The sequence below is a fragment of the Electrophorus electricus genome, chromosome 7 (assembly GCF_013358815.1).
Source record: "Electrophorus electricus isolate fEleEle1 chromosome 7, fEleEle1.pri, whole genome shotgun sequence".
NCBI lineage: Eukaryota > Metazoa > Chordata > Actinopteri > Gymnotiformes > Gymnotidae > Electrophorus > Electrophorus electricus.
The window spans coordinates 6,715,721-6,731,799 of NC_049541.1; the positions used below are offsets into that span (position 1 = coordinate 6,715,721).

Here is a 16,079-nt window from a genome sequence, read left to right on the forward strand (position 1 = left end):
TATGAATAATGCAGTTACCACAACGTATGCTTTGAGCGCCACTGTTTTAAATTTTTTAATTGATTTGCACTAATAGTCCATAAGACGCAGGATAGGTAATATTTGATTTACCTAACTGTGCATTGAAATAACAAAGACAAACAATCGTTGAAATCCAAATTAAGAGCATGGTATCACACTCCTCTGTGTCAATGGTGACCGATACCTCATCGCTGCTGCTGTGGCAGAATTCGTGGTGACATCGTGACAGGACTCCTCTTTGAAGTAATTTCCGGCTCAGATACCCACTCGAATACAGCGACAATGATTTACATCAGTGCTTTTTATAGCATGTGCCTGAGTCCACACAAGAGCGCCAAATTTTGACATTGTTGGTCGAGTAAACAGCGATAATAACTGAAGAAGGCTCAGCCATGTTCTTCTTGTTATCCGCATGTTTCTTTAGTTTACTCCTGTCAGTTCCCTAAAAGGGCGGCATGTGTATGGCACGGGCATTAACATTTCATGTCGATTCTCGAAACAGTGACATGACAAGCCAACCTTGTGTATTTGATAGCGCTCCTTAAAATTTTAATTAGAAGGTGAAGGCCCCCTATTAGATTCCACATTCATCCTGCGAATGGAGCTCTAAGTTTTGTGTTACGTCTGCCGTTACCTCGAGCTTCCTTTCACAGCTTTGACATAATTCCTGTTCTTTCTCACTTGCGCCTTGTCCGCGGTGCATGAAGTCTGACATAGATTGAAACGATTGTCACAACATGGGCTTAAGGATTGCTATTTGCCTTAATCTGTTGTGTGTTTTTGGCAAGGTTGCATCCAGGAAAGGTAAGACTTTTTTTTGTAAAAAGTGGATAAAGAAAAGCCACTAAAATATTTGTGCATCACAGGTATGTTTACTGTAGATGAATGTCACAATTCCCTTGAGAGTGTCTCTTTGCTTTAGAACAGATTAAAAATAAATTATCTGTTGAGAACTATTATCCATGTGTCCCTTACCTGAATTTTCATTTAGGTGTTAAATGTGGAGGAATCCTCTCTGCAACCAGTGGCAACATATCAAGCCCTAATTTCCCAGGACTGTACCCATATAATGTCGAATGTGTCTGGCTGATAGTGGTCTCCGAGGGGTCCTCTGTGCTGTTGACGTTCCACCACTTTGAGCTGGAGTACCATGCAAACTGCGCGTATGACTACATCAAAATCTACAACGGCATCTCTGAGGGTGAGGGCAACCTGCTGGGGAAGTTCTGCGGAGACACAGCCCCGCCTCAGTTCAGCTCCTCCTGGAACATCATGTCCATTATCTTCCATTCCGACCGCCATGTGGCCCATACGGGGTTCTCTGTGGGATACAGGAAAGGTGATGTTTTGTTCTTCTTTAAGAGGACCTCTTCTTTAAAACATTGGAGGGAGAGGATTTTTTTCTTTTGACCAGTAGGGTAGAGGTGGCACAAGTAAGCAAACACACACAAGTACACAGAACATGTCACGCGCTTCAAAAACCATAAACCAAACTGTCAGCATATGGAGCAATGGCCAAGAATGTACACAGGCAGAAATCCATGAGTAGAATTCACAAAAAGTAAGGGACATTTTGCTCCTCTAATGATAAAAATTGCTATCTACATTATGCGCACCAGGGTTTCTGGGTCTGAGAACATATAACTAAAGCCAGTCCAAATCAAAAAGTGCCAGAAGATGCTGCAGGTTTCTGACCCAGCAAACGGATGTTAAATTGCGCCAGTGCAATGTGATTGTAGATGATTAGTTTATATCTCATGCACCTCTTTTGCCGGCTGTTTTTGTTTGTTTATTTTTTACCCCTGATGGAGAGGAGGTCTGATTGGAACAGTGATGGTTAAAACTTACTGATACGTTTTCCTCTTTTCTCTCGGGCAGACACGTGTGGTGGCGTGTTGACAGGCCTCTCGGGGGTAATATCTAGCCCAGGCTACCCACTTGAGTACAGCAACAATGCTGACTGTTCATGGACAGTGCATGTGTCCAACCGCAGTGTGGTCAGCCTGGTCTTCCTGGACTTCCAGTTGGAGAACAATGAAGGATGCAATTTTGACTACATTGCTCTCTTCGACGGGCCCACTGTTAAACACCGTCACCTTGGGAATTACTGTGGCAACGCCCGGCCTCCCAACACAGTAACCACGTCAAATCAGTTACTAGTTGTTTTTAAGTCTGACTTCAACATTGGAGGGAGAGGATTTAAAGCCTACTACTACTCAGGTGAGATCATACGCCGCCCAAAAGATCTTTAAACACGAACACTTGTTACAATTTTGGAAAAATAGATTTTCTTTGTTTTTGTAAGGTGAGTGTCAGCAAGTGCTTAAAGCTATCAGTCGGAACTTCACCAGCCCTAATTATCCAAACATCTACCCCAACAACATCAACTGTCACTGGACCATCGCACTGGCGCCTGGGTACAGAATCAAGCTCTTTTTCCCCATCATAGAGCTGGAAGACCAGAACAGCCTGACCAATATGTGCGATTATGACTCAGTAGCTGTCTACGATGGAGACAGCGAGACAGACCCTTTGCTGGGATGCTGGTGTGGAACGCAACAGCCTCCTTTTTTGACTTCGAAGACAAATAAGCTACTAGTCGTCCTTAGGACTGATCGGAACTCAGCTTTTATGGGTTTCATCGCTTCTTACACAGGAGGTGGGATGTCTGCAACACATAACCTTTCAGGCATCTTGGAGAATATGATTGTGTTGGACAGGAGGTGATCGCACATAGGTCACCATACTTCCTCTAAGATAGTGTTGAGTGGATGGCGGGCTTCATCAGTATGAGCCAGTTCTTTCTGAGCTTTAAATATTCAATCAAACCCCTATGGTATCTGTTTTTTACATTTCTGGCTAGTGCAATGAATAGCTTAAAATGGCAAGTAATTACATTTTCTCATTTCAGTCAGGAAGCAGCATTTATGTACCTTATTCTATTATCACAGTGCTCTTATGTTTTGTGTCCCAGTTGTCCCAGTCAATGTAACCTGCACTAGAACGGAGTTTCAAATTCAGATATCCCAGCAGTCTTTGCCCCAGCTGGATCGTGAAAGTGTGTATCTGGGAAATCCATCCTGCTCATCCCAGATGACAGCAACAACCTACAAGATTCTGGCCCGCTTCGTCAACTGTGGAACAGCTGGTCAGGTATCAGTTCCTGGCAAGTGATTGTAGATTTTCTGCAATATGCACAAAGCACTTCCTGCAGTCAGTGGTTTTTTGTTTGTTTGTTTTTAAAGATTTCTGGGAGTCTAAGCTGTTGTAGTGCACTGGAACTATACAGGGCCTTCTCATTTCTACATAAACCTCCTTTTGCACTTTCTGCAGAAACGGCACAACATCACAATGCTGGTGAACACTCTCTACATTGACTTCTCCGACGGAAAACAGGAGCATATTCAGGAATATGAGGTGCAGTGTGATGCCCAAAGGAAGGTGGCCATGATCAACATCATCTCAGTGGAGGAGCGCATCCGCATGAACGAAGCCGCTCGCCTTGCGGAGGTGGCCAGTAGTCAGGGGAACGCAGAGAGCGTGGAGGCCGAGCCTCATGAGACCAGCGACATCGTCTTTATCAGTGTGTGTGTGCTGGCTGTTATTCTCATGCTAATCGCCATTGTGTGGCTGCTTCTTCTTTAGAGACTGGACATTCAACTACTGGCTTACAACTTCTACATTTTTATTTTTTAAGTCTTTTATGAACAGCAGATGGAACCAAAAGAATGCATGTTGTATTATTACAGTAGATTTCAATATGTTCTTTTTTTTTTTGTATACAGATTGGGAAGCTAGAGGTCATAGTGTGCAATAATATGGACACCATCAAAATCCAGCCCTATAAAGACAATCAAATGGTCCATTTGATGCATTATATGTGCAGAGTCATTATTAAGAAGTTACTGCTAAAAAGTATTTGTAAAAATTTTTGTATAAAAAGTGAAGGCAAACAAATTATTCTGTTGAATTCCATATTCATCATGCACCAATGAATGTTAAAATCTACTTTTTGAGGTTTCCAGTTTGTTCTGTCACAATCTTACTGCTTCTTTTTGTGACTGCTCACAAATATATTCACAGGCATTTTACCATCTTTAACTTGTGCTCTCACATCAGGCTTGTGTTTGAGAGCAAAGACAATAGCTCTCACAGTCCTTCTGTATGCTCCACTAACAAGCCGAGTGCTCTGGTGAAACACCTCTCTTTCTATGTTTTCAACCAGTCCATGATTAGCCTGGAGAAGCAAGGAGAAAAAAATGATTTCCATGATTCCATGACTTTTGTTCACCATTTAGTCAGATTTATAGGCCGTTTCTATTCACTGTGGAAACTCACAGGTTATTTTGTGCGGTTTAACATCTCACATAACCTGTTTCAATATGCCACACTTTTACCATTTCACTTTGCTCCGAAGACAAATTATCCAGAGTTCCTTTTTTGGTAGAAAAAATATTAACAAAAGACCTTTTTATATACTGCATAAGTTCCAGGAACTAATGTTAATGAATGTTAACAAATGATAATGCATGTTGATGTTTTCAATTATAAAATCATAATCGCCTTTAATTCTATAGTATGTGGCAGGCATAGGAGATTTTACACCAAATCTCAGACCCAAAACAAATACTATTCAGGTATATTAGTTGAAATCAAGCTGAAATAAAAATCTAAGAGCTAATAACATGTTCTGCAAAGCTTAGATAACTGCACTGTTACACACGACATGCATATTAATTTTAGACATGCTGTAAAAAGTACCTCCAAACCAATGCTGTCAGAGATGAGTTTTACTGCATTGCTCCTGAGTCCTTCAGTCTGCTTATCACAGTGAACCTCTATGGATGGTTTGTTCGCATTCTCCTCTATGAATGTTCTCCAGTGTGTGTAGACCTTCCGTGCTAAAGACTGCACTTCAGTATCTGGATGCTCTTTGCGCAGTTTGTTAACTGTGTGACCTAAAAGAGTAACAGTACTTTTTAAAATGGTGTTTTGAATCGATTAATGTATATTCTGTGTGCATTATACACTGGTTTGTTCTTACCAATTTTGGTCGACTTTAGTACTTCCTGCGAAGGTACTTTCTTATCAAGCTCTCTCAGTGCCATTAACATGTTCTCCTTGAGCTGCCCAGGCAATTCAAGAATGGACTTGAACCTTTCAATGTCCTCGATCACGACCACTCTCTGAGAAGACACAAAACAGTTCACACAATGCCGAAGCAAGGGAACTGTAGGTTAGTGATGGTGTCATGGTGGTTAGCACGTTTGCCTTGGCCTCTTGGGCTTGAGTCCCTATCTGGGTGAAGTTTCCATGTTCTCCCTATGTCTGTGTGTTTCCTCCGGGATGTCTGGTTAGTCGCATAGTCCAAAAACACGGAGGTTAGGTTGATTGGATACTCTAAATTGTCCTGGTTGTGTGTGGTTTCTGATGGAGAGTACGCTGTGTGCAAATTGGCCGCCGCTTCTGATCAGGTGTGTGAATGTGTAAAATAAAAAATGTAAAAAATAAATATTTTGCAACTAATAATAATCGGTTACAACCTCGAAATAGCTAGTTAGCAAATAGCTACAGAGCTTACCTTTAAAGACTCCAGTGTTGCCTGACGGTATATTCTCTCTCGACGCTTTGGTCCCTGTTTTGCATGATCTTCCTTTGGAACACGCAGGACAAATTTGTCCATTTTGTTTTGTCTTTATCGTCTACTCCCTTGTAGCTAGCTAGCAGTTAGAATGTTAGAAAGGATGAGCATGCAACCAGTTAAACTAGGTTAGCTGCATTAGCTAGCTAGCTAGCAAACTTACATTAAAATATAAAATACTAGTATTATTTCACATAAAATGTATTTCTAAACTCACACTGGAAAACTTTATAACCGTAACCGTGGGTTTTTCGTTGGACAACTTTACTTGGATTTAAAGAGCTGGGTATAAGATGACCATGTTTACCTCTACCCAGATTAGTAACTAACTTGGCTGCAATTAGCGGAAATGTAATAAAAGTTTCTTGCTATAAAAACTGCTCAGTTGTCTAACGTGATTGTCATACACACATTCTACCAAAAATACCCACAATATATTAAAATAAATTAGAAATATAAGCTAAATAGATGATACAGACACAGTTTTAACTGCAATAAACAAAACACTCTTCATTTGAAAATTTGCATTATTTGTCCGAATATCCCTCACGTGACCAAGACCTCAGTTTAAGCGCGAGTTTTTATACAAACTATCCTCACAGAAGTGTCTTTTATAAACGTAAGTGCCATTGGTATCTTTGATAATTGCTTTTACAAGTAATGCAACTAAATAATAGGAGTACGTTTTGTTAGCTGTGTAGTTTCGGCGAATTTTGAAAGTTAGCTAGTTAGCAAGGTACCTGTAGTTATCTAACCGCTAGCGTTAGCCAACTAGTAAACTATTGGCTAGCTAGGTTAATATGGCTAGCAAATGCATTAGCTGTGTAGCTATTTCGACTTTTCTTCTTTTGTCTTTTCCTATTTAATGACTCAGCTCGCGCTAATTTTTCAAAACATTTGTTTGTTTTATTTATTTAGCAAATTACCACGTTTTCAGGCGGGATACTCCAAGGACATCGCCTAACGTTAAAGCGGAATGGAAGCGGCACCGTCGACTCAAACGAGCAGTACAAAAGGTCTTCAATCTGGCAAACAAATAAAAGACCACAGTAAAGTTAAACGTAAAATTCCCCGTAAGTCTATGGCGGCTGCGTTTTCTACTTATTTATGGTTATATAATAACTGGGAGACTGTTGTTCAATGTTAGTTTTATAGGTGGTTGCTCTACCGTTAAACATTTACTCGTGCTGTTTCGTCCAGGGGATGTTGAAATGGACATTGAATACCTGTATGAAGTTGTGCCACAGCTGTCGCGAGTTTTCAGAATTACTGACAAAATTGGAGAAGGTTTGGAACATAATTCTGTTTTCTCGCTGAAATATATAATAATGAATTCGTTTTGGCTCACTGGGAGCATTCTCAAATTTATTATTATTGAGTATATTAATGTTGTATTGTTAATCATTCTTATAAGTTGGGAACGTTTGCCTCGATCTGTATGGGCATGCCATGTGTACTACTTTATCCGTTACACATTCAGGAACTTTCAGTTCAGTCTACCTTGGAGAGGCACAGATAACCAGTGGTAAGAGAGAGAAGTTTGCCCTTAAACATCTTATTCCCACAAGCCACCCGGTGCGCATAGCTGCAGAATTGCAGTGTCTAACTGTTGCTGGGTGAGTACTTCACACGGTAGCAGGCTCTAGTAAAAAAAAAAAAGAAAGAAATATAATTAAAAGTGGCTTAATGTTGCTGTCTATCCTGCAGTGGTAAAGAAAATGTGATGGGAGTCACTTACTGCTTTAGGAAGGACCACCATGTGGTGATTGTTATGCCCTATGTAGAGCACCAAGCCTTTGTGGTAAGTAGTGCAGAATTCTCCCTATAACTTTAATCCCTGTAATTGCTTGCCTTCTCTTTGTACATGTGATTGCATGTAATCCAAGATCTAATTTTCTCTAGGATATTGTTGGCACACTGAGTTATGAGGAAGTGCGACAGTACATTTATCATTTACTCAAAGCCTTGAAGCATATACACAAGTTTGGAATTATCCACCGTGACATAAAGCCAACAAATTTTCTGTACAACAGGCGGGAAAAGAAGTATGTGTCTGATACAGTGCCACAGTTATCACAGTTGCATGTCAACAAACAGATATCTACTAATATTTAGTGTCTCACACAAATACTAATCTATAATAGAATTGTACAATCTAATCAATATATGAAAATATTATATACAAGAGTTGGTCATATTGTTCTAGTATTACATTCACCTTAACATTAAACAACAAAGGTAACCCAATTCCTTTCCTTCTGCCCAGGTATGCACTGGTGGATTTTGGGCTTGCGCAGGGCACTCCTGACACTCAGATACAGTTGCTAAAGGTGCTGAAAGCTAAGACTCAGAGAGGTGATGGGTCTGCAGGCAAATGTGAGGACACACTGGGGAAACAGGCACTAGTACCCTTACCACCCAACAAGAGGAGTCCTGTAGGCCATTCATCCACAAAAGCTTCAGCAAAAAAGCCATGCCCGTCCACATGCATGAAGCACGGCAAGGTGTCTGCACATATTCAGATCTATTGGGGCCGGGTGTTGGTGTGGAGGAACACTTGATCACGTTTCCGTTTGTCTATTTTGGGGCAGTCTCGCCAGTTTTTGCTGACTATTGGTTTGATTTTGAGACGTTTTTGTTTGTTTTTGTTAGGAATTGATGGGACTTTGTAAGGCATCTCGTTCTGTATTTGGGGAGAGAAACCTCAACAGCATAAACCATAATAATCTCACAGATAAAATCGAGGTTAGGATTTTTTTTACTCAAGGTTTACTCATTTTAATCTGATACCATTTAAAATGCTTTACATAATGCTTCACATTCAAACATGTTTCAATTTCAGGGACACCTGGTAAAACCATCAAAGGCAGTTGAGATCACTGCACGCAAGCTTGCTTCCAGTAAACGCCGTGTTCTCTCCACAAGAGGCCCAGCGACCAGCCAGAAGCCAAAAGATGTGGCACTTAACCCACCTCTGACATGCAATTGCTACATGACTGACCGCATCTGTAACATTTGCCTGTCCAGGTAAGACCATGCAGAATACTATCCTTACGGTTAATTTGTTTCACTAGTACTGTGGTTTGTATTTAACAGGAATTCTACATTAGATTGATAATTAACAGTACTATGGAACTTGACTCTAGTATGTATGTTTTATAGGAAACAGCAGGTGGCTCCAAGAGCTGGCACTCCAGGCTTCAGGGCTCCAGAAGTTCTGACCAAGTGCCCTAATCAAGGAACAGGTATGATGTCATCCATGGTACCATGTCATTTGTCATAATATATAACATGAGAGCTAGGTATTGATATGAGTTGCAGAAATGTATTTACCTCAGCAGTAACGTTTTTGGGTTTTGTTCCTTCCCCACAGCAATTGACATGTGGTCAGCCGGTGTCATTCTGCTCTCTCTTCTGAGTAGCAGGTATCCGTTCTTCAAAGCCAGTGACGACCTAGTGGCCTTAACTCAAATCATGACCATTCGTGGTTCTAAAGAAATGATGCAGGCTGCGAAAAAGTTCGGTATGTATCCATTTTCCAACAGTTAATACTGGCTGTCTGTTTTGATGGTTTCCCTCTTAAGTTGATTTCAGTGTTATGGCAATACAGGCAAGGCTGTGGTGTGTAGCCGTGAGCTCCCTCAGCTTGACTTGAGGATTCTCTGTGAGACCCTCAGGGGTGTTCACCCCTGTGAAGAAGACTCACTGCCAACTGAATTCCAAGCCTCCCGGCATCCTGCAGATACAAGACAGGACCTCACTGACTCTGAGACACAGAGCAGCCAGTCTCACACTGACAGTATCAAAAGCACAGGATGGTCACGGGATGGGGGATGGGACAGTGTTCCTGATGATATGTATGACCTGTTGGACAAACTTCTAGACCTGAACCCAGCAACAAGGATAACTGCTGCTATGGCTCTGCGGCATCCAGTCTTTAAAGACATCAGTGATAAGTGAATAGTATTGACAAATGTCTGTCCAAAGGACAGAATCAGAATCCACAAATATTTACTCCCCTTCAACCACTTCTTTTTAAGTCCAAAACTCATTGGGTTTGCTATTTCAAGTTTTGCTCTATATATAAAATGGTACATATGAAGTGCATTAGTTATGTAATATTTTGTATTTAAATTTTTTTTTTTTTTTGTCAAGTTTCACAAATAAAGCAAAAGTACTCAATCTGGGTTTTACTGAGGTATTTGATACATAACATTGCCTAGAGTACCACTAAGTGAACTGTGACAAATTTAAATAAACATTTCTTAGGGACATCTGTTTTGCCTTATTCTCTAGAATAAGGATGAGAATCTAGTGAAATTAAAATCATTTGGAGCCTGGCTTTGTAAAATAGGATTTTTATTAAATGCCTCAATGCAAATATTTACATGTTGACTTTCACAAACATGTTCTTGAATTAATTTTTAAGCACCAACGTATTTGTCACCAGAGTCATCCCACACTGGTGGGGTTCGTGAAAGCATGACTTTTTTATGCCTTGAGGTTTACTTTTTAATCTTGTTCTCCTTGATGCCTAATTTCAGTTCCATCTCTGCAAGAATGAATTATAGATATTTACAACTTTAATTTACAAATGCTCATGTGTTCTACAAAAATACTTGTCTTGCATAAATATTTACTGAAGGAACTGAACAACTGTCCTTAGGTTATGTGTTTGGAGATGAGGGTTTTCTGTTCAAATCCACAAGAAATGTGTCAATTATTTGTCAAGGTAATTACCATATACAGTAGATAAGAGATTAGACTTGAAAGATTGTGACAATTATGACAATGCAGTTGACTATCTATGGAAAATTCTTAATACAGTAAAAGTGGTTTGTTGATTTTATATACATACTATACAACATCTACTACAAATGCTTCTGATGGGAAGGAGAGGCATGTCATGGCAAACTACAGACAACTAGACCAGAGTAGATAAAAATCAAGATCTTATGTTTTAATCTTTGTTGGATGTCTTTACATTATATTGTCAGAGGTTTGTTGACAAACAGCTTTTTCCAGAAGAGGAAACATTTAAGTGGAGGGCTTGCTGGGCTCTTGCTTCAAGATCTGACCCCATGCCTATAGCCTGCCTTTGGCCTCAGCAATCTCCTCGATTCTCGCCAGGACGCTCTCGATCAAATCAAACGTGAATAGGGCAGACTGCAAGACCTGGAAGGGAAAATGTGTTGCATTACGTCATATGTAGTGTGGCTTACTGCTTTAGTATAGTGAAAATGAAATACGCTGGACGAAAAGCTTCTTTCAGCCGACCAAGGGTGAAATGGTAATGTGGGCCTATAAGAATACACAAAGCAAACCTTTACCTGGGTTTGCATTTCAGGAGTCATATGGGGTATTTTCTCACTGCCTAATGAAACTGTACAGACTGGTGATTTAGATCCTGCAAAAAGTACACAGATGACAAACATCATGACAAATAGTGATTTTGAAACAATAAAAATATCTATAGCTCAAAACTTGTGCAGGGTATATGGGGTTTTTTTGGGGGGGGGGGGTGAAAATTGGTGATATTCAATTATTTTAGGGGTTTTTTAACTTGTTTTTTAAAGCATCTATGTGGATCATGTGCACTTAAAATAGTAAAACAACTTTCACACAAATACACAAAATGCTCTCTGCATATGCTGTTAAACTTTGATTCAAGCTCTGTCAACTGACATTGAAACCTCTCACCTGTTGTATTCTCCTTATTCCTCTTCAGCTCTGCCTCATAATGTGCTCTGGACATGTTCAAGGCTGTCCGTAGTGGCTTCAGGTAATTATCCTCTATCTTGTACAGCTCAGTCCATATCCCTGTCTGAGGAGGTGGGTCAAACTATCAAGACCACTGGCAATCTGGGAAATGTAGTGTATTTCTGTGCATTACATATTTTTGTTCAGAACAGCTTTGGAGTGCTGCTGTAAAGAGGCCTCACCTCATTCTCCCATTCTTTGTCTCTGATCAGTAGGTAGCGAAGGAGGTTCAGCGATTCCATGATCCTACATTGGCAAAAAAAAAAAAATTAATTCAAGATTCTTTTCTCTTTCTCAGAAATAAGAAAAAGGCTAAATGTGGATGAATCCACTTTAGCAGATGGATTTTTTTTGGGAGTGTCACCTATCTAAATTGTGTAGCAGGTCAGTTTCTGGTCCTTGAGGAAGACACAGGACTTGCTGCAGCAAAGGAAGTAGATGTTTACCAAGGAACCACTCATTCCCATTACCTGGCTAGGGAGAACAACACAGAAACAATGTCCACGCTGAACATGTCACTCCAAAATTGGTAGATAAATTAATGCCATCATCTCTCTAAATATACCTTCAAGGCAAAGTCAGTCTGGTTTTTGATGTTTTTAATAATGTATCCCTCCACTCCAGCATGGCCACTTGTTTTGAGCATGCATCTGAAATGAGGAAATAGTGTGTTAATTCTGCACCTGACATTCTGCTGAAATTAATGGAATTGTATCAGAATTCTTTCACTGCAATATTTACATTGATGGCATTTAGTTGACGCGTTTATCCAAAGAGACTTACAATTATGACTGAGTACAATTTGAGCATTCGAGAGTTAAGGGCCTTGTTCAGGGGCCCAACAGTAGCAACTTGGCAGTGGTGGAGCTTGAACCAGCCACCTTCCAATTACAAGTCAAGTACCTTAACCACTGAGCTACCACTGCCCAATATTAGAATTCAGTTAAAATGTGTGGTAGTTCTAATCTATAAAAGTGGGCATCTATACACTTTGCCAGACCTACTCACCTGAAAAACTTGTACTTAGCCTCTGTATTCAGTTTGTCAATGCTCAGCTGGAATACTGATAATCCTTTAGTCCTCTGTGAATAAATACAGACCACACACCATTTATGATGCATTCATTTATAATACATTTATAACACATGTATAACTTGTTTATAAACCATAAAGGCATTTGTGGGGGCTTATGCTGGCAACTGTAGACAATGTAATCAACATGTTACAGTGTTACATCTGCAACTGTTGACACAAGCATTTTTAAATGTTTATATAAGATCTACCAGTAGTTTATGTAGGTAATTGCTGTATGACTTCATAAATATTTCAATCATTAAGTAGAAAACTTCAAACAAACTATTACCAAAAAAGGTATATGGTTTGATATTACAGTTATTGTAAAAATGTTTGATTTACCAGATTCTGAACTGGAGATAATGTCATCACTTTTATGACATGCTGAAAAGAGATGCAAACACAGTAAAGGAAAACAAATTACATATGATACATCACAAAAAGAAGGACAAAATATGTCAGAGACTTATTTAACATGGTGCCTTCATTACCTGTGGAACACTAAAAAATGTTTTTAAATCCAAGAGGTCTACCGGTAGACTGCTGTTCTCAAGTCTCACCAGAGTCTTCTCATACAGTTCCTGTGTAGACAAATTTTCCTCATTCCAAATAATTTGTAAATTATTCAATACTACAACAAAATTTATAATGAATTCTATTTAAACAGAACCCTGAGCAAGGCCCTTAACCATCAATTGCTCAAGTTGTACTCAGTTATATTTCTAAGTCGCTTTGGATAAAAGCCTCAGCTAAATGCCATAAATGTAAATATCTTAATGTATCTAGTATATTTTGCAGTTATTCTTCTTACCAGTCCTTTCTGCAACCGTGATTCTTCAGTGCTGTTATAGTGAAACCAAATTTAGTGTCAAGCAAGAAAAAATTAAATACAACAAATAATCTCCAATAAAAATAAAAGATGATTATGATTAGATGTAGGTATTATAGGAATGAAATACGCACCTGCTTAGCAAAACCTCTATGTATTCCATGTTGCACTGCATGACAAAAACTGGGCTGAAAAAAAGTACATACAGTGCTATGAAATTCAAATGAGGCAACTGAACATCCTACAATTATCTCCTGGGTGTCATTTTGTAACTCTTTACCTCAGAACTGCAGGGAAGATGTCCATGGCAATGTGCTGCACAAAAAGTAGATGGGCCATGCTGGCCAAAGATTCTTTAGGATACCTAACTTCTTCCTCAAGAAAGCCAGGCACCTCTCTTTTCCGCAAAATGCTGTGGCCCAGCAAATTAGGGAGGGACTCGCCGATACTGTTCAGAATGACCTAGAGAAAGAGGCATGACATCTCAACGGGATGGTGGCTCATATGATTGCTGAGCACAACGTCTAGAAATAAGCCCAAAGCAAGAATATCTGGGGTTTTTTTTGTTTTTTTTTTACCAGGATCCCTGTGGCAAAATCCCTGAGAGGAGACTTCTCCAACGTGTCTGCATCTTTGAGCTGCACCTCCAAAAGCGGCTCACATAAACTCTTCATACAGCTGCAAAAGAACAAAACCATTCCTACAATTCCGTAAACACATGTATAAGATTGCTATATGAGGTCTTAGTTTTTCTCTTATCGCAATCTGATCCACCTTTGTGTCAGACACCTACAATTTCAGTATCTCCACCCTAAGTTCGTTCTCCCTGGACATGCCATGACTGTCCCTGGCATCTGCCTTGATCTCCTCTACGAAGGGACTAACAAAGCCCAGCAGCTCCACGCAGCAGCGGCACAAACCGAACACGTCGTCCTCCTCCTGCTCTTTGCTCAGGGGCACAGGAAGCCTGACCATCTGGCTGAGGAGGGTGGACAGGGCCATGCCCACCGAGGAGGCTTTCTTCCTGCCCAGCTTCAGCAGCACTACAGGGTGGCACAGCAAGGGACACGAAATTATGACCTCTTTTAGGTTACTGGTCAGGATCAATGATTAAGCAATGGTTCACCTCAGGTGAATAATTTGTATATGTACGCTCCAGAGGCCTTTTTTTAAACCATTGTAGCAAATAATCATATGTATGACATTGTCAGTAATCACTTTGATGAATTTAGCAGATTAAGATGGCTGTTTCACTGCAAAGAGCCCTGGACACTGGATTACAGGTGGATATAGGAACTGAAGACACTAGAAATGACAGACCACAGTATGTTCACCTGTCTGCAAGGGCTTGAGTAGAAGGATGATGGTCTCAGCAATGACACCTGAATCTAGTTGTTCAATCTGCTCCAGTAGGCCAACCAGGAGCTCTTTAGGACTACAGACCTGACATAGAAATACATCACAGGGTGCTCATCGTGGAGGAGAAAAGACAGCCAATCAATTCGTCACAGTTGAGAAGGTGGCAGAGCAAACCTCCAATAAATGCGTGAGGATGGCATGACAGTGAGGGAGATTCTTGTCTTCCTTCTTCAGGAGGACCTTCACCAGAGGCTCTAACAGGTTCCATCCCATGCATCTAACAATATTCTTTAGTGAAAACAGAAAAAGACTGTTTTCTGAATCTGGCCTCCATGATCATGTCAAACATTGAGCATATTTAACATATTTTTACCTTATTTTTCTCATCAATGACAATACTCAGAACTTGTGCACTGTCGCCTTGTTCTATACAGGTTTGCCCTACAGTCTGAAACAAGTCAAAGTCAGCTGATGAGAAGTTTCCATCCTGAATGGCTTGCTAAAGAGAGAAAAACGAGAGAGATCGTTAATACAAAAATGAGTCGGAGATGCCAAATTTCAATCTAGTTTAAATATATCCTCTAACTTACACATCTCTGGACGACATCACTGAACTGCTCTAATGCCATTCTTAATGCATTCTTGGCTTCTTTAACGCAGGCTGCCTACTGAGTGATGAGAATTAACAAAATTATCATTTGATGCGGAGTATCATCCTAAAATAATTTTAAATGTGCTCCGCGACTGGCTTTGTCTGAAATGTAATCCGCTGCAGCATTGTATGTGAAATGAACATATCACTTTACGTGGCGTTTACGTGACAAAGTTTAAGATGTCGGTCTTATTGAAATGTCTATATCCACAACATCGCTTAATTATGGGTACAGAAATAAAACATGAACTGTAAGCATCATTTCGGAACATAATTTTGAAGTAACTGAACGCCCTATGTCAAATACATAATATAGTTTCATGCAATTAAGCTAAACTCGAAGGTTACCTTTATGAATGTATGTAACGTCAAAAAATATTTAATAGTCTACTGCAGATTTAAAAATTAACCGATATAAATTTTTATTTTTCATCTAAGGCTGCTAACATAGCTAGCACTATTAATCTACATAGCTAGCCAGCTTTGCTAGCTAACAACTTGATAAACACATGGTGTACATAAAAATAGCAATCCTTTCATGAAAGATTTCTCTATAACACTAACCTACATGATTACAAATGTAATGCAGACGAACGCAATTTTAGTGAAAGCTACTGAAAAGCGGAAAAGCCAGAGCAATATTACGGCTTGTGAGTTAGTTACACACCTCTTTCCCTTCGTTTTGGACCAAACATGCCACTTTGCTCTTGCCGTAGCGTAGTGACGAAAGCGGAAACAACCCA

The 16,079-nt window shown here is 39.9% G+C and overlaps 4 protein-coding genes across 8 annotated transcripts; 2 read left to right on the top strand and 2 right to left on the bottom strand.

The window, feature by feature from the left end:
• Positions 1-14: 14 nt before the first annotated feature.
• Positions 15-4,029, top strand: cdcp2 (CUB domain containing protein 2). Of its 2 annotated transcripts, none has more exons than XM_027029875.2 (6): positions 15-825; positions 1,013-1,360; positions 1,900-2,241; positions 2,327-2,680; positions 2,996-3,174; positions 3,355-4,029. In XM_027029875.2, the coding sequence occupies exons 1-6, from the start codon at positions 759-761 to the stop codon at positions 3,664-3,666; spliced, it is 1,602 nt and encodes a 533-aa protein (XP_026885676.2). In that variant the 5' UTR covers positions 15-758; the 3' UTR covers positions 3,667-4,029. The 2 variants fall into 2 exon arrangements, with proteins under 2 accessions (XP_026885676.2, XP_026885688.2); XM_027029887.2 differs by having other exon boundaries at positions 15-264; positions 1,115-1,360.
• tceanc2 (transcription elongation factor A (SII) N-terminal and central domain containing 2) lies at positions 3,690-6,031 on the bottom strand. Of its 2 annotated transcripts, XM_027029952.2 has the most exons (5): positions 5,880-6,031; positions 5,603-5,741; positions 5,066-5,207; positions 4,783-4,979; positions 3,690-4,258 (listed from the first exon to the last, which is right to left on the bottom strand). In XM_027029952.2, the coding sequence occupies exons 2-5, from the start codon at positions 5,702-5,704 to the stop codon at positions 4,064-4,066; spliced, it is 636 nt and encodes a 211-aa protein (XP_026885753.1). In that variant the 5' UTR covers positions 5,705-5,741; positions 5,880-6,031; the 3' UTR covers positions 3,690-4,063. The 2 variants fall into 2 exon arrangements, with proteins under 2 accessions (XP_026885753.1, XP_026885746.1); XM_027029945.2 differs by having other exon boundaries at positions 5,603-6,030.
• A 174-nt stretch (positions 6,032-6,205) lies between these two features.
• cdc7 (cell division cycle 7 homolog (S. cerevisiae)) lies at positions 6,206-9,844 on the top strand. The gene is made up of 12 exons (XM_027031791.2): positions 6,206-6,281; positions 6,581-6,735; positions 6,863-6,949; positions 7,143-7,278; positions 7,370-7,463; positions 7,565-7,707; positions 7,929-8,166; positions 8,315-8,407; positions 8,505-8,689; positions 8,825-8,907; positions 9,036-9,185; positions 9,273-9,844. Exons 2-12 carry the CDS (start codon positions 6,639-6,641, stop codon positions 9,620-9,622), a joined length of 1,656 nt encoding a protein of 551 aa, XP_026887592.2. The 5' UTR covers positions 6,206-6,281; positions 6,581-6,638; the 3' UTR covers positions 9,623-9,844.
• A 160-nt stretch (positions 9,845-10,004) lies between these two features.
• Positions 10,005-16,053, bottom strand: glmna (glomulin, FKBP associated protein a). 3 transcript variants are annotated; one of them, XM_027031763.2, is made up of 19 exons: positions 16,004-16,053; positions 15,275-15,352; positions 15,058-15,183; positions 14,859-14,972; positions 14,660-14,768; positions 14,119-14,368; positions 13,904-14,003; positions 13,606-13,787; positions 13,460-13,513; positions 13,308-13,338; positions 12,988-13,077; positions 12,839-12,880; positions 12,431-12,504; positions 11,988-12,072; positions 11,787-11,896; positions 11,605-11,668; positions 11,363-11,486; positions 10,993-11,069; positions 10,005-10,837 (listed from the first exon to the last, which is right to left on the bottom strand). In XM_027031763.2, exons 2-19 carry the CDS (start codon positions 15,311-15,313, stop codon positions 10,748-10,750), a joined length of 1,761 nt encoding a protein of 586 aa, XP_026887564.1. In that variant the 5' UTR covers positions 15,314-15,352; positions 16,004-16,053; the 3' UTR covers positions 10,005-10,747. The 3 variants fall into 3 exon arrangements, with proteins under 3 accessions (XP_026887564.1, XP_026887580.1, XP_026887572.1); XM_027031779.2 differs by having other exon boundaries at positions 15,275-15,349; positions 16,004-16,023; XM_027031771.2 differs by lacking the exon at positions 16,004-16,053 and adding an exon at positions 15,901-15,997.
• Between the last annotated feature and the right edge of the window lie 26 nt (positions 16,054-16,079).

What these genes read in the sequence shown, in the direction of transcription:
- cdcp2 (XM_027029875.2), top strand. Translation starts at nt 759, where the DNA reads ATGGGCTTAAGGATTGCTATTTGCCTTAATCTGTTGTGTGTTTTTGGC. An exon ending in CAAGGTTGCATCCAGGAAAG is followed by an intron (nt 826 to 1,012) that starts GTAAGACTTTTT and finishes ATTTTCATTTAG; the next exon opens with GTGTTAAATGTGGAGGAATC. An exon ending in CATCGCTTCTTACACAGGAG is followed by an intron (nt 2,681 to 2,995) that starts GTGGGATGTCTG and finishes TTTGTGTCCCAG; the next exon opens with TTGTCCCAGTCAATGTAACC.
- tceanc2 (XM_027029952.2), bottom strand. Translation starts at nt 5,704, where the DNA reads ATGGACAAATTTGTCCTGCGTGTTCCAAAGGAAGATCATGCAAAACAG. An exon ending in CAACACTGGAGTCTTTAAAG is followed by an intron (nt 5,208 to 5,602) that starts GTAAGCTCTGTA and finishes GTGTCTTCTCAG; the next exon opens with AGAGTGGTCGTGATCGAGGA. An exon ending in CTGACAGCATTGGTTTGGAG is followed by an intron (nt 4,259 to 4,782) that starts GTACTTTTTACA and finishes TTGCTTCTCCAG; the next exon opens with GCTAATCATGGACTGGTTGA.
- cdc7 (XM_027031791.2), top strand. Translation starts at nt 6,639, where the DNA reads ATGGAAGCGGCACCGTCGACTCAAACGAGCAGTACAAAAGGTCTTCAA. An exon ending in AGTTAAACGTAAAATTCCCC is followed by an intron (nt 6,736 to 6,862) that starts GTAAGTCTATGG and finishes TGTTTCGTCCAG; the next exon opens with GGGATGTTGAAATGGACATT. An exon ending in GTGCCCTAATCAAGGAACAG is followed by an intron (nt 8,908 to 9,035) that starts GTATGATGTCAT and finishes CCTTCCCCACAG; the next exon opens with CAATTGACATGTGGTCAGCC.
- glmna (XM_027031763.2), bottom strand. Translation starts at nt 15,313, where the DNA reads ATGGCATTAGAGCAGTTCAGTGATGTCGTCCAGAGATGT. An exon ending in CATTTTTTAGTGTTCCACAG is followed by an intron (nt 12,881 to 12,987) that starts GTAATGAAGGCA and finishes ATCTCTTTTCAG; the next exon opens with CATGTCATAAAAGTGATGAC. An exon ending in TATCTCCAGTTCAGAATCTG is followed by an intron (nt 12,505 to 12,838) that starts GTAAATCAAACA and finishes ATTTATTCACAG; the next exon opens with AGGACTAAAGGATTATCAGT.